This window comes from Lissotriton helveticus, chromosome 6, assembly GCF_964261635.1.
Source record: "Lissotriton helveticus chromosome 6, aLisHel1.1, whole genome shotgun sequence".
NCBI classification, from domain to species: domain Eukaryota; kingdom Metazoa; phylum Chordata; class Amphibia; order Caudata; family Salamandridae; genus Lissotriton; species Lissotriton helveticus.
In genome coordinates this window covers 1,152,431,543-1,152,452,735 of record NC_136067.1, presented here as the reverse complement: position 1 = coordinate 1,152,452,735, position 21,193 = coordinate 1,152,431,543, and the positions used below count along the sequence as shown (strand labels likewise).

Genomic DNA, 21,193 nt, shown 5'->3' with positions numbered 1-21,193 from the left:
GAATTGTAAAAAACGCCTTGGTATCGTCCTCGTGAAACACTATTAGTCCCCAACCCGAAATAAGATATGGACAGAATAGCATGTGTAACGACTTTCTCTCCCCTGTCTAACAAATTGAGGAAAATGATACTGCATCATTGGCCTGTGATCAATGCAGGTATTCTAGATATCGACCGTCCTCTGTTTGCTTTCAAAAAGAGCAAGAATCTAAAGGACCATCTGGTCCGCGCAGCTCTACCCAGTCCTACCCAATCTTCCACTCTTGAAGCGGCATGGGGCCTGGCCCCCATTGTTTGACACATCAAATGTGGGGGGTGTACTGTCTGCAACCTGACCATTGAAGGTAAAACTTAGTTGTTTAACAACATTACGTTTAGATGTAATACTCTCACAAACTGTAATACGAATAATGTTGTATACCTGATTCAATGTCCTTGCAGTAAAGTTTATGTTGGCCAAACGACACAGAAAATCAAAACACGCATCTGCCAACATAGAAGCCGCATCAGGTGTCGAACGCCGAATGCTCCACTGGTGGAACATTTCATGGATGCAAATCATTGCGAAGATGACATCCGGTGGACAGTCCTTAAGGCACTGAAGCTACCCCAAAGAGGAGGGAGCATGGCAAGTCTCCTAAACAAAGAGGAACTAAAATGTATAATATTGTTGGACTCGATCCGGAATGGACTAAACCGGACAGAGGATTGGACTTCCCTTCTCTGAGCTTAGTATTTTCCTCCTTGTTTGACTGCCAGGTACTCAGTTTGTATACCATCCGGACTGGTAAAGTGGCCCCAAAATGGACATTTTTGTAAGGGGTACAGCTTTACGGACGCAATTTATTCCAGTTTTAATTTCTATTTCATCTGTTTTTTATAAATTAATGCTGTGGAATGGTTGCTTGGTATAACTGTATATCAATAGTAGAACCATTTAATGTGTAATCCTGTGCACATAGCTGTCATGTGTATAAATGTTTGATATAACTGTATCAACATTAGAACCATTTAATGTGTAATCCTGTGTACCTAGCTGTCATGTGTATAAATGTATGGCAGAACAGGATAGTCCTTCATTCTCACGGGCATTGCACTGTCTCCTCGAATCACCCAGGCCGGTATGCACCTTCACACCAGTCACTGGCTCACTCCGTAGAATCACAATCACATCGTTATAATATGGCCTCCACGGTAACCATGCGTTAGTCAACTATCCGGCCACTCCAATATGGCCGCCATAGCTGCACTGGGAACCGTTAGTCCCTCCTCTCTTTTGACCTCCTCAAGCTTTAGCAACCCGGAAGCTCGCCTTCACCACAACACCCCCGGGATCCCGCCGCCCGAGATGAGAGAGACCATTGAGTCCCCTCCAGCTTTGTCTTGCTACGTAAATCATGAACGGAAGGTAAGCGTTGGCTTAGGCGCATTGCCCTTAACGTGACCCCCACTGCTACTCACGGGGCAAACTACTCCATTCTTTCCTTTGTCTCTAGCACTAATACCGCCGTTAAAAAGCGGCCCGATTAACCCAGGAGCAGTGTACTCCGAATATTGAACCCAACCCGACCAGTGAGGAGGACTCCATCGTGGGCCCCCGACCGGTCTAGACACGACTTCATATTAAGGTAAACATGCCCATGCACTCATGCACTCGCTTATTCACGCTATTGCGTGACGCTTTCCCGCCCGCAATTCACACGGCATTTCCTTTTCAGGCACCCGAAACACGCGGGCACCTTCAACACCAACAGCGCCTGAACCTGACCACAAAAGGACTCGGTAGGTCAGTGGCTTCTGGGTACTACGTATCGGCTTGCACTATAGATGCATGACACTAAGGTCACATGTGTAACAGTTATGATAAACAACCTTCGCTATTCCAGTAGTCTAATACCTATTCACTCACTGCGCCGCTTTTTACTTAGCGACTTGCCTTCCTCGGATCGAGCTTAAACATCCCTGGCGGCATCACGGCGGTAGTAATGCGTCCATGTATGCCGGTTTAACCATCAAGGGGCTCCTCAATATCTAGGCACCTGTCCACTCACTGCGCCAATTCTTTTTTCTAATCACTAGCTTTAATGAATTTCTGTTTGCAGTGCTTTTGCTGTGTCCATTTCTGGTAATCCAGCCTGTTCATGTCAGCAACTCGGCACTTGCCTTTTACCGCACCGTTTTGTACTCAGAAAATCGGCACCAAATCGGTTTTTAATCTTTCACTATTTCATTGTTTCTCCACAATCTTTCACTATTTCATCGGTTTTTAATCCTTCACTATTTCATTGTTTCTCCACACCGGCCCTGGCTGGTCAGTTTTCTCACGGCACAAGGTTAGGCCACTACGACCGTCGAAACTTGGCACCCGCCCACCCACACTGACGGCAAGGTTTGATACCACAACCCACGGCATGACCTCCAACTGCACTAAGCGTTGTTTTACGGGGCGTCCCTCACTTGCATGGTTGCGCCTTGAACATGTCACATAGCCAAAAACCATGGTCACCTGTTTAATCATTAGCTGCCAGATGGATGTGTTCATGGACCTCGCTACTGAAAATGCTTCAACAATTCTAGGCGGATGCCTTATGTTGTTCTCTTTATTTTTTCCCCTTTTACCTCAACAGGAATCTACAATTCAAACAGGCAATGATTAATACAGTCCTGATGATGATCCCGGTTTATTAGGAGCCAGGGGATCGAAACGTCGACGATTAAACAGTTCTGCAGTTAATCTATCTGTATATTGCCCTGTAGATACTGTATGTCGAAACTTGCTGAGATTTTGTAACATTTTGCAAGCGACAATTGGCTCCAACGTTTTTGCCTGTTAAATTCTTTTCCTGACTTGTTTACTTCTCTTACTATATGTTTTCTTACTTTGGGTTAGGTACAGGATTGTGCCCTATCTAAATGTGTGTATATGACCTCCCCTAGGTCAATTGATATCCCCTTGATCATACATTAAAACGTCCTCACCCGGCTGGGTGGAGAAAATTGATTATAGTACTGATTCCGGTCTATAAATTCAGTTTATTCTATTGAACTATCCTTAGGACCCTTGTTCTTTATAATATTTGATCACCCATGGTCCAAAGGTATCCATCGGGCTCCCTTGTTTACTTAAAAAAAAGCGTTGATTCTTCCTGCGCACCAATTACGATGCGACAAGATGGCACCTCGATGCGTTGCGACGATTCGGTGCAATGCGACAAAATGGTGATGCAACGGCGAACAGCGGCAGCGGCGACATGCTTCTTCGATGTTGTAACAGCGGCTGCTGCGGCGTCATGCTTCTCTCGTTGCGTCGCGATCCAGCTCCCTTCAGCAAAAAGGCCTCACACACAGTTACAGGCCCTTCTGGCAGACTTAAACTCCCAGCAAGGAAGTTCAGGAAAGCTGGGGGTAAAGTCCTTTTATGCCTGGGACTTCAGAAACAGGAGGCCAGCTCTTCTTACGCCCTTGGAGACTTGTCTTCAGATGGACACAGCACACAGCAAAGTCCTTCAAGCAGGGGACACAGCACATAGCAAAGTTCTTTAGTCCTCTCCTCAGTAGAAACAGCAAACTGCAGGCCTACCCCAGACACACAGCAAGGTCAGTACTTCTCCTCTGTCCAGCTGATCTTCTTTGGCAGAGATTCCTCTTGATCACGAGTAGTCTTGGAAACTTTTATATCCCTGTGTTTCTGCAACAGAAGGCCAGCTCTTCTCAGGCCCTTGGAGACTTTCTTTTCAGGACACAGCAAAGTCCTTTCTTCAAGCAGGGGACACAGCACACAGCAAAGTCCTTCTCCTTTCTTTGGCAGAAATAGCAACTGCAGGCCAACACCAGACACACAGCAAGGGCAGTACTTCTCCTTCAGCTTTTGTCCTCCGCAAAGGTTCCTCCTTAATTCCAAAGTAGTCTAACTTTCAGGGGTTTCAATTCTCATATGTATACCCCAAAAGTCTTTGTTATCTATGTGTGAGGGGTCCTGGACCCAGTTCAAACTAGTTCTGGGGGCACTCTGCCAGTGCACATCTTCTTCGTTTGTGAGTGGGGGTCAGGGCCATCAGACGCATCGCAGGAGGTGGAGCCAGCATTGTGAAAGTCAGGCCCTATTCTGATAGATACATCTGCCTTGTGGATTCCTCACCTTGTGAATATCCCCCTTACGCCAGCAACGTTCGGAAAATTCTTTGTAGCACGCCGGTGTGGACGACGTCATAGGAGCACGGCATCGCGCGTGACTCCGTCCGACGTCACCGACTCCTTATTAGACCCACGTCGGCGTGATGACGTCAGTCCCCTTTTTTCCGCGTCGTCGACGCTAACGGTTTCTGGGATCTTCTGCAATTCAGATAGTAACTTGTTACTATTTTGTGTTACTGTTTCTCTGTTGAATGTTTCTTCTTCGTCGAGGATGTCGTCGAGGAAGATGGGGTTCAAGCAGTGCGGATCGTGTGCCCGAATGATGTCGATTACCGATCCGCATGACGATTGTTTGTGGTGTCTTGGATCGGACCATGATGTAAAAAACTGTTGATCCTGCTTCAAGAGGAACCCTAAGGCCTTACGAGAGCAGAAGACTAAGCTTGTACTTGCAAAGTTGAAAGGAAGAGAGACTGGAAGGTCTTCGAGGTCGACGTCCAGACGCTCGAGGTCGAGACAGAAGTCGCGATCGAAGTCGAGGTCGAGATCGGCTTCGAGATGCTTCGGGCTCCTCGAAGAAGAAGCACAAGAGGAGGAAGCATAGCTCAAGACATCACTCTGGCAAGGAGTCTTCGGATTCGAAGAAGAAGTCTCGAAAACATCATAAAGACTTTGTGTCTCCTTCTCCTATGCAATCACGTGGAGGTTCCCCGGTTCCGGAGCAAGAACTGGATTCGGAGTCACACCATTCTTCGGAGCATGAAGAAGAGTAGGTTCCTCGGGCTCCGACTCCGGTGGAAGACCCTGAAAATCAAGAGGGCCAGGATGAACCGATGCCGGAGCAGCCTCCTTCGGAGCGGCCGATGGGTTCGTACCCTCCCTTTCCTGGTCCTGGGCAGGACCCCTTGCATTTCCTTAATGCTATGTTTGGAGTTTATGCGAGGGCAATGTACCCCACTGGTGCACCGGTTGGTCCCATGGGTCCATTGTCTTATAATTTGGGCGTCCCTCAGGCTTACGCTCCGGCTCCTTTTATGCCGTTCATGCCGGCGCCTTATACTCCTTGGCTCGGTACGGCGCCGCCGAGGTCGTCGACTCCGCATACGGCTTTGCCGGCTCCGGAACGACCTCGTGAGTCGGATCGAGGTGCCACGCCCGTTCGAGAATCTCGTCCTCCAGCTGTCCCGGCTCCTCGTTCGACGCCGGTTCCGGCTCCGTCGGAGTCTTTACCAGATCCGTCAACTTCGGTTCGCATGGAGTGGTCGAGGCGCAGGGCTCAGCGCCTCGTGGAGGAAAAGAGGTACGAAGATTCTGAAGTAGAGGAAGGTGAACTTCTGGATCAAGGGGATTATTTTGAGGACCTGCATAGTGCTAGTGGCCTGGAACTTTCTCCTGAGTGGGGTTTGCCATCTGTTTCTGATGCACCATCTAAAGACGTGGCACTCTACCATGTTGTAATTAGGAAGGCTGCGGATCTGCTCAATCTGACTTTGCCTACTGTTGAGTACAAGCCTAACATCCTCACAAAGGTTTTACACTCGCCTTCATCTATAATAGAGCCTACACTTCCATTCACTGAGGTTTTGACTGAGCCAATAATGGAGGTCTGGAAGAGACCTTTGACTGCTCCTGTGGTTTCCAGGTCCGTGGCAAGACGTTACAGGGTGGCGCCTGGTGACCCTGAGTTTCTCTCTTCTCATCCTTCTCCGGAGAGTCTGGTGGTGCAGGCCGCTTGTTCCAACAGGTCTGCAGGTTCATTACCTCAGGTGCCGGCAGACAAGGACTCTAAAAAATTGGACCAGTCTGCGAAAAAGATTTTCTCCTCGGGTAGCATGGCTCTAAAATCAACCAATGCTACTTGCCTGCTAGGGAGATATGTTCATGCGTTGATGGACTCTGTGAAACAATTGTCATCAAAACTTCTAGAGGATGATAGAAAGAACTTCAATGAAGTAGTGTCCGATACTCAGGCTGCAGCCCGCTTGGTAATTCAGAGTGGCATGGACACGGCGGACTCTGTTGCCAGAATTATGGGCTCTACTGTTGCCACCAGAAGGGCCGCATGGCTGAAATCTTCAGATTTTTCGGCAGATGTACAATCTACCTTAATGGACTTGCCATTTGACTTGACAGGCCTCTTTGGGAAGAAAGCGGATGTGGCCTTGGAGAGGTTCAAAGATAGCCGGGCAACGGCAAGGTCTTTGGGCCTTCAGGCTAGAGGTTCTGCCACTAGGAAGTTTAGGGGATTTGGTAGATCCACTTTTCGTTCCTATAAGCAAGGCCAGCAGCAGCAGCAGCAGCAGCAGCAGCAGAACCCTTTGTATAAATCATACAGAGGTAAACAAAGGGGCCGTGCTCGTGGACGCCAAGCCTCCTCCTCCTCTACTTCCTCCTCTAATACCCCCCTCTCACCTACAACAGCAAAGCAGCCCTAGATCCGCCATTCTGGATCATGCGGGTCCGGTAGGGGGTCGGCTTACTCATTTTCTACGGGATTGGGAATCGGTTACATCAGATCTTTGGGTTCTCAATCTCGTAGAAAATTGGTATGCACTTCCTTTCCAGGAGTTCCCTCCCAATTACCCTCCTTGCCAAAGTTATTGTTCGGAGGACCACCTGCTTCTATTGCAGGAAGAAGTCCTGGCACTGTTCCGAAAAGGTGCGATAGAGGTGGTTCCAGAGCAGGAAAGGGGTCAGGGGTGCTACTCCCGGTATTTCCTGATCCCCAAGAAGGATGGCAGGTTACGTCCAATCCTGGACCTCAGGATTTTGAACCTCTATCTCAAGCAGGAGAAGTTCAAAATGCTCACACTTGCGCAGGTTCTTCAAGCGCTGTTGGAAGAAGACTGGATGGTGTCGCTCGACTTGCAGGATGCGTACTTTCACATCCCAATCCTGAAGTCGCACAGAAAGTATCTCCGTTTTACGGTGGGATCGCAGCACTACCAGTTTGCGGTCCTTCCGTCTGGACTTACTACTGCGCCTCGAGTTTTCACCAAGGTGATGGCAGTGGTGGCTGCGCATCTCAGGAGGTCAGGGATTCCTGTGTTCCCCTATCTGGACGACTGGCTGATCAAGGCAGAGTCGCCCGAGAAGCTGCTCCATCATCTGCAAGTGACATCGCAGCTGTTGTACAGATTGGGTTTTTCGATAAACGTGCCCAAGTCTCACCTGGTGCCCTCCCAGCACAACCTGTTCATAGGTGCGGTACTGGACACTACTGTATGTCGTGCATTCCCTCCACCTCAAAGGATTCGCGACATACAGGAAATGATTCCTTTATTCTACAATGGAGCGGTTGTTCCAGTCCTGAAGGTTCTTCGCCTGCTCGGTCTGATGGCTTCTTGCATTCTGTTGGTCAGCCATGCACGCTGGCACATGAGGGCACTCCAGTGGTGCCTCCGCAGGCAGTGGTATCAACACAACGGAGATCTTGGGGAGTCAGTGAGGATCTCCAGAGAAACTGCAGCGGATCTGTCATGGTGGAGTGTGGAGGGCAATCTGTCTCAGGGAAAGCCTTTCCATCTTCCTCCATCGGTTGCCACAGTGATAATGGATGCATTCACTCTCGGGTGGGGTGCTCAGCTGGGGGATCTGGAGATCAAAGGTCTTTGGTCTCCGGAGGAAAGGTTGCTTCATATCAACCTTCTAGAGTTGCGGGCGATACGTCTGCCGCTCAAGGCCTTCCTCCCTTCCCTTCGCGGTCAGTCAGTTCAGGTCCTGACGGACAACACGACCGCGATGTGGTACATCAACAAGCAGGGAGGAGTAGGGTCGCAGTGTCTCTGCAGAGAGGCTCTACGTCTCTGGTCCTGGGTTCAGGATCCTCAGATTTGTCTGATGGCAAATCATCTGGCCGGAGTTCTGAACGTTCATGCAGACGTTCTCAGTCGGCAGTTCTCTGCCGACCACGAGTGAAGGCTTCACCCGGAGGTTGTTCACGACATCTTTCAGATGTGGGGGACTCCTCGGGTGGACCTGTTCGCCACTCGCGAGAATGCTCACTGCCTGTCATTCTGCAGTCTCCAGTATCCAATGCAAGGAGCTTTGGGGGACGCGTTTCAGTTGAGTTGGGGAAATCAACTCCTTTACGCGTTTCCCCCCATACCCTTGAATCCTCGGGTTCTGAGGAAGATTCGCCAGGACCGGGCCCAAGTCATATTGGTCGCCCCGGATTCGCCAAGAAGGGTGTGGTACACGGACCTTCTCCACCTCTCCTCTCACCCGCCGCTCCGTCTCCCTCTCAGGGCAGACCTCCTCTCTCAGATGGAGGGGCAAGTTCTACACCCCCACCTCCAGACATTACACCTTCATGTCTGGAGATTGAACGGGGCAACTTGAATTCCTTTTCTCTCCCTCACGATGTGGTGGATGTCATTCTTTCTGCCAGGCGTGACTCCACTAAGTCCATCTATTCATATAGGTGGTCTAAATTTGTCTCTTGGTGTAGGGAGAGGGATGTTGACCCTTTGAAGGCTCATTTGTCTGACATTTTGCAGTTTGCTCTTTCTCTGGCGCAGCAAGGATTTGCTGTTGCCTCGGTCAAGGGGTATCTTTCAGCCTTATCGGCATTTCTCTGTTTGCCGGATCAGCCCTCTCTTTTTAAGTCTCCTGTGGTTTTAAGATTTTTGAAGGGTCTTACTAATAAGTACCCTCCTTCTCCGTTTGTTGTTCCACATTGGGATTTGAATCTTGTGTTAACCTATTTGATGGGTTCTCCCTTCGAACCCTTGCACAAGTGTCCAATGAGGCTTCTATCTTTTAAAACGGTCTTCTTGGTTGCAATTACCTCGGCAAGGAGGGTAAGTTAGCTTCAGGCTCTTAGTTCCAAGCCCCCGTTCTTGACCATTCATGCAGAAAGAATGGTTCTCAGGACCAGGGCTGCTTTTCTTCCTAAGGTGGTAACTCCCTTCCACCTAGGTCAATCCATTACCCTTCCTACCTTCTATCCTCCCCCACACCCTTCCAAGGAGTAGGAGAGGCTTCATCGCTTGGACCCTAAGAGAGCAGTTAGTTTCTATCTTGATAGGACTAAAGACTATCGTATTGACGATCAGCTCTTCGTGGGTTTTGCTGGCTGCAAGAAGGGCAGAACGGTGCACAAGTGCACACTTTCCAGGTGGATAATCCTGTGCATCAAGATTTGCTACTCTCTGGCGGGTAAGGACCCACCTGAGGGTATTAGAGCACATTCAACTAGAGCGCAGTCTGCAACATCTGCTTTGTCTAGAGGTGTTCCTGTTGAGGACATTTGCAGAGCCGCGACTTGGGCCTCTCTCCACACTTTCGTGAAGCACTACTGCTTGGACACTGAGGTGAGGAGGGACGGCCACTTCGCGCGCTCTGTCCTCCAAGATTTCCTGGTATAGCAGAGTGGACACCCTCCTCCGGGAGTGGGGACTGCTGTGGGACTCTATTCACAAGGTGAGGAATCCATAAGGCAGATGTATCTATCAGAAGAACAAGTTACTTACCTTCGGTAACGCTTTTTCTGGTAGATACAGTATCTGCCTGTGGATTCCTCACATGCCCACCCGCCTCCCCGTTGTCCGCTCTGCTATACCTGGGTTTATGTATTTATGTATTTATATTTCTGCTTTTTGATACTTTTGCTACGCACTTTGTGTGCAGTTTTGATTTGTATGTACTGTGTACACTGTATATATGTATATTTACTGTCGTTGGTCCATCCGGGTGCCTCGAAGGCACGGAAAAAAGGGCGGAAATGAAGTCATCACGCTGACGTGGGTCTAATAAGGAGTCGGTGACGTCAGACGGAGTCGCGCGCGATGCCGTGCTCCTATGACGTCGGTCACGCCGGCGTGCTACAAAGAATTTTCCGAACGTTGCTGGCGCAAGGGGGATATTCACAAGGTGAGGAATCCACAGGCAGATACTGTATCTACCAGAAAAAGCGTTACCGAAGGTAAGTAACTTGTTCTTTAGGCCCAGGTGCTACTCCTCCCACCACTCCAAATACAGATGGGTCTATTCAGCCTAGTACTGACTCACCCAGACTCCTGGAGCCATACCAGCCTCTGTCACTCTCACACCAGACAGTCAATCCACAAACAGGCATAGGGACACAGAAAGGTTGAACAAGAAAATAGCCACTTTCTGAAAGTGCTATTGTCAAACACAGAATTTATAAACCATCCTTCCTAAAAGATGTGTTATTAAATTCTGAGTTAAGGGATACCAGATTCCAAATTCATATCTTACTCCTATGGGAAGATATGCAGGTAAACATGTTACACAGTATTCCCCAGTCGGTCCTATGGGCAAGATAGCCTTTCAATAGTGAAAAACGAAATTGGCAGTATTTCACTATCAGTACATGTTACCGTTACTAGTACATTTCCTACCTTTCACATACCCTGCACCCTGCCCAAGGGGGTACCTTGGGCCTACCACAGGGGTGTCCATTGCGTAAGAAAAGGGAAGGGTAAGGCCTGGCAAGTAGGTGCACTACCAGGTCGACCTGGCAGTTAACAAACTGTGCACAGGCACTGCGATGGCAGGCCTGAGACATCTCTTTGGGGCTACTCCTGTTGGTGGCACAATCAGTGCTGCAAGCACTAGTAGCATTTAAGTGACCAGCCCTGGCACACTTAGTGCACTTTACTAGGGACCTAGTGGTAAAGCAAATATGCCAACCATGGATAACCAATAACCATTTACACTGAGAGCATATGCACTTTAGCACTTATCAATATTGATAAAGTGCCCAGAGTCCTATAGCCAACAACCACAGGTCAGGAAAAACAAAGGAGGAAGAAGCAAAAAGTTTGGGGATAACCCTGCAAAAAGGGCCATTTCCAACACATATGGCTGGGTCTGAATTGGATTGGTGAAGCGAGCTAAAGAACAATGATGAACTAAACCAGATCTGTGACTGGGGTGAGTGTCTGAAAAGTTTCAGCGCTCCGTCCATCATCTTGTGTTTGCTTTGTTCGCTTTAAGTTGGCAGGCTATGCCCAGACGTGGGTCCCTCACTCACTTTGTCACTAGATTCAAGCTAGCATGGCTGGTGAGGGGTGTTACACCGAAACTGGTCCCAGGATACTTGTTTCCGGTCCACGGAAGACCTGGTTTGGCAGTTAGGGCTGGACTGTTCCCATGAGGAACAGGGTCAAGGCTGATTTGCATAAGGGTGGGTCTGAACTGGGGTGACCAAGTGAGCTAAATAATGATGATGGATTAAACCCGAACTGTGACTGTGCTCCGGCCATCATCTTGTGTTGGCTTTGACATCAAACATGATCCGGCTCGCAGAAGCCAGTATGTAGCTGGACATCTCAACTTGGCCAGTGTCCCCTACATACCTTAGACGGCTTTCCCACACTTACAAAGCACCGGGATTTGTAGGGGTGGGTCTGCTCATGAAATTGCACCCTCACACTTAGAACCATGCACACTGCCTGTGGCTGTCAGGCCTATGTTAGTGGTGACCTACTGGTTTAAAGTGCAGTGACTGGGGTTTAAGGAAAACCTTACATCAAAAGTGAAAGGTGCATGCACCACTTCAAGCAGGCGGTAATGGCAGACCTGTAGACATAGTTTGCATGGGCTCTCATGGGTGGCATATTACATGCTGCTGCTCGTTGGAGACCCTTGGTGTACCAATGCCCTAGGTACCTTAGTACCATTTAATGTTAATGAGACTTGTTGAGCGCACAAATACCCGGGGGTGTCTTGGCGCTATTGGCTGCAGTAATTCCTACACCAGCACACCAATTGTGAGGAGTACAAAGTACTTGCCAATGAATTGAGTAAAGAGAGCACAGACACTGGGGTTCTGATTAGCAGGATCCCAGTGTACTACAGTCAAACACACTGACACCAGGCGAAAAGTTGGGGTAACTATGGCAGGAAGATCCTACTTTCCTACATGTGTAATAATTTCTTGCCTGTTTGTACAGCAGATTCTTAGCACTGCCGTCTGATAAGCCTAACTGCTCACCCACACTGCCACAAAAGAGAGCATTAGTATTATCAACTTGAGCCTCTGTAAAGCCTCTGGGAGCCTCTTGATTCTGTGCACCCCATACCTTACTTTGGTATAGTATTTACAGAGCCAGCTTCCTATAAAACACTTGCACTGTTGACCTGGTTAGAAGGAACCCAGTGCACTTTAGTCCAAAGTGCATCAGATCAGATACCAGGCAAAGGGGGGGGGGGGGCATGTCAAAAAGGGCACTTTCCTTCAGTAAGCTAATGAGCCACTTTTAGACATGTATGCTATTGTTTGGAACTGTTTGGTGAAGCATTAAAAGGGGTTATGTAGTATTGATTTGTGTATTCTTGAGAACTGAGTAAGCTGGATCCGTGCATTACTCCTAGATTCCATAATAAATGCATTTGGTCTATCCCAGTCATTGCAAGGAAATCCTGAAGCACATTCCAATTCCCATTTATCTTTTTCCATCAGTGCCTTCTTTCACTTGTAGCTTATTAAGTGCTGACATTATTTTGCTCTCATTGTTGATTCAGTAGTGAAAGAAAGGGTTTCACACATGAGGTTGGTGGTGGCATGTGAGACATTAGGTCATGTGTCTTTCTCTGTCTTTAGGATCATATTGTACTGCAAACATTGGCATCAGCAAATGTGACAAACATGCCATAAAAGAATAAGTCACACATAAATTGCACCGTACTTTCTTCCAGTGAGAGATGTTTAAAAAAAAAAAAACTTTTACTAGGGTATGCATTCTTAGTTTTTTTCTCAACTAATGTAATTAATTTTGCTTTATTTAACGCACTATACTTTGAAGTCATCTTACTGTACTGTATTGGTCCCATTACTTTTGGCCTAATATTCATTGAACAAGAAAGTATGTCAGATCTGATTCAGAATTGGACTTAAAGTTGCTATATATTCTTTATTTCAGTTGCTCAGAGATTTTCATTAGCACAGCCTGATGCATTGCTTATGAGAATGCGCTCAGTTGCAAATGATGAGCTTGCTACAATGATGCACCGGAAAATGAGCCAAGAGGATCGCATGAGAGTCACAGAGAGTGAATTTGTTCAAAGATTGCAGAGACTTACAGTTTTGGCAGTTAATCGACTTATTTACTTGGGTAAGAATGTATTGCTCTCCAGGAGGTGGTAGCATCTTTTTTTCCTATTAATTATAGATATGCTCTCGAAGCATCACAACAGTATATTGTATATGTTATTATAATGAATGTTTTATTTCTAATGGATATATCATTCCAAGGATTCATAATACAAACCTTCTGCCAGTGGCTAGGACAATCTGCTGTAGCAGCACTAATCAGTAGCATCCGATAGAGACTTCTAGCCGAAGATTCTTTTCCTTTGAATTAACCCCAGGCATCAGACTAAATCTGGAAATGTGTTAATGAGCAATACCCCTGTGTGCTAGTAGGTGGCATTGTTTGGCTCCACGTGGCATCGCCCGTGCCGAAAGGGATGTTTGCAGTGCCTAAATAGATGCCAGCCAGTCGTGTTGACATCAGTTCTGTTCTTTCTACTCCACTCAGTGCAGATCCAGAAAGAGCTACCCCATAGTCACATTTTGACTTAGCTTTTCTCAACAGTTTGTTGACTTATTTTTGAGGTGTTACCCCCTGGTGTGGCAGAAATGTCAGCAAAGAAGGCCAGCTTCAAGCCCTCAGGCAGCTGTCATCGACAGATGTCGTTGATGGATCCTCCCCTTGTTTACCTGTGGTGCCTTCAATGAGACCATTTCCCTAAGGCCTGTTCTGACTGCCTCGCCATGCATCCGAAGGTCTTGAAGAAGCAATCCCTCAAGCTTCTGGCACCTCTATATACGACACAATGAAGATCGAGGCCCCACCCAGCACCTGCAGTCTCCAAAAGTTCCTAGTCTGTCCATTTATCATCACAGGCCATCACATTGTACAGATGGGGTTTGCAATCTGAAAGAGACACGTTAGTGATAGACTCCTTACCTTAGAATATCCCCAGGCGTCAGACTGGATCCGGAAAATTTTGCACAGCAATACCCCTGCGCGCCGGCAGGCGTCGCCCGCAGCTCCGCGTCCGTCGTCGGCGTCGTTAGCGCCGGAATGACGTCGTCGGAGTACTTAGACGCCGCCCATGCGCGCTGACGTCAGTTCTTCTTTTTACCGCGCCAGCTAGCGCAGATCCGGAGAAGCTCTACCCCTTAGTCTTTTTTGACTAAACTTTTAGATCTTTTTGATCATTTTTCTACTCGAGTCTTCGACTCCGACGGGCCGGTAGGGATGCCCGGGTTCAAACCCTGTTCCAAGTGCGACCGACTGATGTCGCTTACCGACCTCCATCGCCGGTGCCTGAAGTGTTTAGGCCTCGACCACGACGACCGTACCTGCTCCGACTGCCAGGCCCTGACGTCGAAAGCTAGGCGGGAGCGGTCCCGCAAGCGGCTCGAGCTCCGGCAGTCGGCCCCGCGCCGCTCCACGTCCCGGTCCCACGGGAGGTCGAGGGACCGGTCGCGGGGTCGGAGTCCTCGCAGCTCCGGGAGTTGACATCGGTCATCGGGATCCAAGTCCTCAGGTAAGAGGCATGAGAGGTCGGAGAGGTGTCATCGTTCCTCCAACCCACCCCGACGCTCGCGCGATGTTGCCGCGGCTCCGACTGAGTCGCAGGCGTCGCCACCTGCCCCACACCTTCGGGTCCCTGGGCATGTCGCGACGCATGAGGAGGTCGAGCGGTTCCTCATGGCCATGAGGTCCCTCCCTCCTCAGCCGGGTCCAGTGGCGCCTTCGGGCCCAGCGGCCCCGGCTGGAGGCCCTAGCGGGTTGGGTGCTTCGGCCTCGACGCCGTTGGGTGCTTCGGCCCCGGCGCCGCCGGCGACTTCGGTCCCGGCGCCGCAGGACCTCACCGGATCCGCTACCGGATCCGGGTCGTCGCCGGTCGACCTCACCGGCGCCGGCCCCCTGGGTGTCACCCCCGGCGCCCCTTGTGGACGCCGTCCCCAATGTTCCCTTCGGTCCGACTCTGGCGCCGGACCGGCGCCGCTGGGCGCCTATTCCGACGGCCTTTGGAGATTTTTATTTCCATGAGGAGGCCCCGTCTGTTGAACCTGTTCTACAGGAGATGGGTGACGAAGGTGATTGGGAGGGTCTGCTGACCCTCTGGCAGAGGAATGCCAGTCTCAAGAGGACTGGACATATGAACTTGGGGAGGCCAGTGGTATTGACACTTCGCCAGACACTGGATTTGGCTCCCCTCCCACCGTGGCTACGGAGGAGGGGGCTGCTTACAGTGTAGTGTTGACGAGGGCGGCCAAGGTCTTAAACCTTGAGCTCCCCGTCGTGGCCGTGAGGACTAACCTCCTCACTGAGGTCCTTAGACCGCAGGCAAGCTCCAGTGAGCCACTGCTGCCGTTTAATGAGGCCTTGTGTGACGTTCTTGTGGGCACTTGGTCCAAGCCCGCCTCAGGTCCGCCTGTGGATAGGAACGTGGCCAGACGCTACCGCCCGGCTCCGGGCGACCCTTGCTGTTTGTCCACCCATCCCACCCCCGAGAGCTTGGTCATACAGGCCTCTACTTCCCAGACCGCATTCCCGACGGCCCCGCCCGATCGGGAATCCAAGAGGTATGAACAGTTCGGGAAGAAAGTGTTCTCGTCCCTGAGTTTGGGACTGCGGTCTGTCAATACCGCAAGCCTCTTGGGCCGCTACACCCACACCCTGTGGGATACGGTCGCGGACGTGCTGCCACAATGCCCGAGGAGGTCCTGGCTAAACTCACCCAAGCCCTTGCGGAGGGTCGAGATGCAGCGCGATATTCCATCCGGTGTGGGCTGGATACTACGGACTCACTGGGCAGGGCGATGGCAACGATGGTGGCGGTTCGACGCCACGCCTGGTTGGGGACCGCAAACTTTTCGGCCGATGTCCAGTCCACTCTTCTGGACATGCCGTTCGATGGCCGTCGCCTCTTTGGCGACAAGACAGACCATGCACTTGAGCGTTTTAAGGACTCCAGGGCTACGGCCAAGTCCTTGGGCCTCTCGGCCCCACGCCAGCAATCGGGTGCCTTTTGCTCCTTTCGTGGCCACGGAAGGGGCGCCCCCACACGAGCTGCCAGCCACGCACCGCAGAATGTTCAGCAGCGCGGTGGTGGCCGTGGAAACCGCCGTAACGGCGGTCGGGGACAGCGGCGAGCGAACACCTCTCTCCGCAGCACCTGCCTCAAAACCTTCCTAGTCCGTGTTTTCAGGCCCATGTGACGCCAGTGGGTGGCAGGGTTCGCCATCACCTCTTCCACTGGCGCAATGTCACGTCGGACAGGTGGGTGCTGCAAATCGTCCGAAGGGGCTAATCCCTCCCCTTCGAGGCGACCCCTCCAGCCATGGCACCACAATGCCACCAAGTATCGGGGTATCATTTGCGACTTCTGCAGGAGGAAGTTACGGCCAAGGGGGCCATCGAGCGCGTTCCTGGGCCAGAAGTAGGGTGTGGTTGCTACTCCCACTACTTTCTGGTACCAAAGAACGGCAAAGGGGGCCTACGCCCTATCTTGGACCTACGGAACGTCAACGGCTTCCTCCGGAAGGAGAAGTTCAAAATGCTGACACTAGCTCAGGCCCTAGCTGCCCTGGACCCAGAAGACTGGATGGTAGCGTTGGACTTGCAGGACGCTTATTTCCACATCCCCGTCCTGCCGGCCCACCGGCGCTACCTGCGGTTCACGGTTGGCCACGAGCACTTTCAATTTACCGTGCTCCCCTTCGGCCTTACCAGCGCCCCACGGGTGTTAACTAAGGTGATGGCGGTGGTCGCAGCTCATCTGCGCAGGGTAGGGGATTCAGTCTTCCCCTACCTCGACGACTGGTTGTTGAAGGCGGGCTCACCCCAGACAGTCGTCAGCCACCTCCAGACGACGGCAGATCTCCTGCATCAGCTGGGGTTCTCCATCAATGTGCCAAAGTCACACCTGTGTCCCTCTCAGAAGCTCCTCTTCATCGGAGCGGATCTCGACTCGGCGCAGTTTCGGGTTTCTCCTCCCGAACAGCGGGTCCGGGATATTCAGGCTATGATTCCACTCTTTCAGCCTTTATCCCGGGTATCGGTCAGGTTGACGCTGCGGCTTCTGGGGCTGATGGCCTCCTGCATCCTTCTGGTGCATCACGCTCGGTGGCGGATGCGGGCTCTGCAGTGGGACCTGAAGTTTCAGTGGGCCCAGCATCAGGGCAACTTGTCCGACCATGTCTTGATCCCGGAGGGCACTGCGAGACAGCTGCAGTGGTGGCTCACGGACCGCGATTGGGTCAGTGGAAGATCCCTCTCCCTTCCCCAGCCGGAGCACGTAGTTGTGACGGTCGCGTCCCTCCAGGGCTGGGGAGGCTATATGGGAGAGGCGGAGATCAAAGGCCTCTGGTCTCCGGCGGAGTCCCAGCTCCATATCAACCTTTTGGAGCTGCGGGCGATTCGTCTAGCACTGAAGGCATTCCTCCCCTCTGTCCGGGGGAGTGTAGTGCAGGTGTTCACGGACAACACCACCGCCATGTGGTACTGCAACCAACAGGGCGGGGTGGGGTCGTGGACCCTTTGCCAGGAGGCTCTGCGCCTCTGGCAGTGGCTGGGACAGCAGGGCGTGACCCTGGTGGTTCAACACCTGGCAGGTTCTCTGAACGCCAGGGCGGACGAACTCAGCCGTCGGTGCATGATGGATCACGAATGCCGTCTGAACTCGGACGTGGCGCAAGGCCTCTTTCAGCAATGAGGAGAGCTTTGGTTAGATCTATTAGCCACCGAAGAGAACGCGCAACGTCATCAGTTCTGGGCGTTGGAATTTCCAAGGCGGCACTCGCTCGGCGACGCTTTTCGTCGCGTGTGGAGTTGCGGTCTGTTATACGCCTTTCTGCCTATACCACTTCTGCCCAGAGTGCTGAAGAAGATCAAGCGCGACCGGGCGCAAGTCATCCTTGTGGCTCCGGACTGGGCATGAAGGTACTGGTATCCAGAGCTACTCAGTATGTCAGTCGATCCCCCGGTTCGTCATCCTCTTCAGGAGGACCTTCTGTCGCAGCAGCAGGGGACGGTCCTCCACCCGAACCTGTCCAGTCTCCACCTCCATGCTTGGAGATTGAGCGGCGACAGTTGAGGCCATTTGACTTGCCTCCTGAAGTCTGTGATGTCATTCTGGCAGCCAGGCGTCCCTCCAAAAAGTCGGTATATGCCTGCAGGTGGAACAGATTTGTGGCATGGTGCACAGCAAAGGCTGTGGATCCTCTTGCTGCCCCTCTTTCTGAGGTTCTTCTCTTCCTTCTTTCTCTTGCCCAGCAGGGCTCTGCTCTGGGCACTATCAAGGGCTACCTTTCTGCCCTTTCAGCCTTTCTAAGGCTGCCTGATCAACCTTCTTTGTTCAAGTCCCCTATTGTAAATCGATTTCTGAAGGGCATCACACACACATTTCCTCCTGTTCCGTTTGTGATGCCTCAGTGGGACTTGAACCTTGTTCTTATGTTTCTGATGTGCGCTCCCTTTAAGCCACTTCACAATTGTCCTCTTCGTCTTCTTACCTTGAAGACTGCCTTCCTGGTTGCCATCACCTCTGCCAGGAGAGTGAGTGAGCTCCAGGCTCTTTCTTGTACTCCTCCTTTCCTTTCTGTCCATCCGGACAAGGTTGTGTTGCGTACTAAGCCATCTTTCCTGCCCAAGGTTGTCACAGCCTTCCACATCGGGCAGTCCATCACCTTGCCAACCTTCTTTCCGTCACTGCACCCCTCTAAAGAGGAAGAGCGGCTCCACCGTCTGGACCCAAAACGTGCGCTTTCATTCTACTTGGATCGCACATGCCAGTTCCGGGTGGATGACCAACTCTTTGTTGGTTACGTGGGCGCTAAGAAGGGGAAAGCGGTGCACAAGCGGACCATCTCGCGGTGGATCATCTTGTGTATCCAGGCATGCTACTCCTTGGCTAAGAAGTAGCCCCCTGTTGGATTGCGGGCTTATTCCACTCCGGCCACGGCAACTACCACTGCCCTGGGCCGAGGAGTGCCCTTGTAGGACATTTGCCAGGCAGCTACGTGGGGCTCGCTGCACACGTTTGCATGACACTACTGCCTGGACAGCCAAGTCCGGAGGGATGGCTTCTTTGGCCGTTCCGTCCTCCAGGACTTTCTGGTGTGATTATTGGTTCGCAGACCCACCACCGGGGTTGGTATTGCTGGGGTATCTATTCTAAGGTAAGGAATCTATCACTAACGTGTCTCTTTCAGATGCACAAGTTACTACTTGTGTAACGATATATCTGTAAGAGACATTAGTTAGTGATAGATTCCTTACCGTCCCACCCATCCTCCCCGTTCTGCGAACCGATATCTAGAGTTAAGGTCATCCCCTTTCAGGGCCCTAGTTTCATGGCACCAGTGTTGTTTCTATCGTGGCTCTGCGTATCTGGTGCGGAAAAGCTGTGTATCAGACCTGACGTCAGCGCGCATGGGCGGCGTCTAAGTACTCCGACGACGTCATTCCGGCGCTAACGGCACCGACGACGGACGCGGAGCCGCGGACGACGCCTGCCGGCGCGCAGGGGTATTGCTGTGCAAAATTTTGCGGATCCAGTCTGACGCCTGGGGATATTCTAAGGTAAGGAATCTATCACTAACTAATGTCTCTTACAGATATATCGTTACACAAGTAATAACTTGTGCGATTGTGCGAATGGGCTACTCCCTCCCCTTCAAGCCTACCCCTCCCTCCATTTCACCAAACTATGACAGGCTATGGAGGACCATTTGTCTCTTCTACAACTGAAAGTGATGGCTCTTTTGGCCAAAGGAGCTATGGAGAGAGTGCTGTTGCCAGAAGTGGGTCGCAGTTGTTATTCCTGCTACTTTCTGGTCCCTAAAAAGGCCAGAGGTCTTTGGCGTGTCCTAGACTGCACTCCCTCAACTTCTTCCTCAAGAAGAAGTTCAAAATGCTCACTCTAGCTTAGATCCTATCTGCCCTGCACCCTGGAAACTGGATGGTAGCATTGGACTTGCAGGACGCATATTTCCATTTTCCCATCCATCCTGCCCCCAGGTGTTACCTGCAGTTCATGGTTGGCCACAGCCACTAGCAGTTCGCTCTGCTCCCCTTTGGCCACACCAGCACCCCTCAGGTGTTCACCAAGGTGACGGTGGTGGTTGCAGCTTATCTGCAGAGATCAGGGGGGCCAGTCTTTCTCTATCTCAACGACAAGCTGTTGAAGACGGGTTCTCCCCAGGCTATTGTCTCCGACCTCCAGTCTACAGCAGACCTCCTGCATTTGCTGGGATTTGCTATAAACATGCCAAAGTTACACCTGACTCCCTCTAGAACTCTCCCTTTCGTCAGAGCTGGTCTGGACACGGTGCTGTTTTGGGCCTAACTTTCTGAATGGCGAGTCAAGAATATTCATGGTTATGATACCGATGTTTTAGCCTCTATCCTGGATTTCATTGAGACTGACTCTGAGGCTGCTGGGTCCTGTATCCTGATGGTGATACATGCCCATTGGCATATGCAAGCTATACAGTGAGATCTGACGTTCCAGTGGGGGCAGCATCAGGGAAATCTCTTGGCTATTGTCCAGATCTCAGAGGGAGCTGTTAAAGGTCTGCAGTGGTGGTTAACAAACTGTGATTGGGTCAGCGGAAGACCCCCTTTCCTTCCCCAACCAGAACTTCCAGTAGTGACAAATGCGTCACTCTTGGGATGGCGGCCATCTGAGTTAGGTGGAGATCAGAGTACTCTGTTCTCAGGCGGAATCTCGACTTCACATCAACCTGTTGGATCTCTGAACTGTCTGATTGGCATTGAAAGCCTTTATACCGTCCATACAGAAAAGGCTAGTGCAGGCGGGACGGAGAACACTACTGCTATATAGTACTACAAAAAACAGGGTGGTGTGGCGTTGTGGACCCTTTGTCAAGAGACCCTGCATCTCTGGACATGACTGCTAAAGCAGAGCATATCCCTGGTGGTTCAACATCTGGCAGGTTGTCTGAACTCCAGAACGAACAAACTTAGCCTACCGAATCACGTATGCCATCTCCATCCAGAGGTGGTGCTACGTCTCTTTCAGTGGGGAGAGCCTTGGCTAGATCTGTT

General features: G+C 51.1%; 1 protein-coding gene across 2 annotated transcripts in view; it reads left to right on the top strand.

Moving 5' to 3' along the window:
• Nucleotides 1-21,193, top strand: part of LYST (lysosomal trafficking regulator) — a 3,192,287-nt gene that overhangs the window by 1,612,797 nt on the left and 1,558,297 nt on the right. For both annotated transcript variants that reach the window (XM_078648813.1, XM_078648812.1), the window contains one exon: nucleotides 13,025-13,216. In XM_078648813.1, the coding sequence (XP_078504939.1) occupies nucleotides 13,025-13,216 (192 nt within the window). The remainder of the gene's footprint in view (nucleotides 1-13,024; nucleotides 13,217-21,193) is intronic.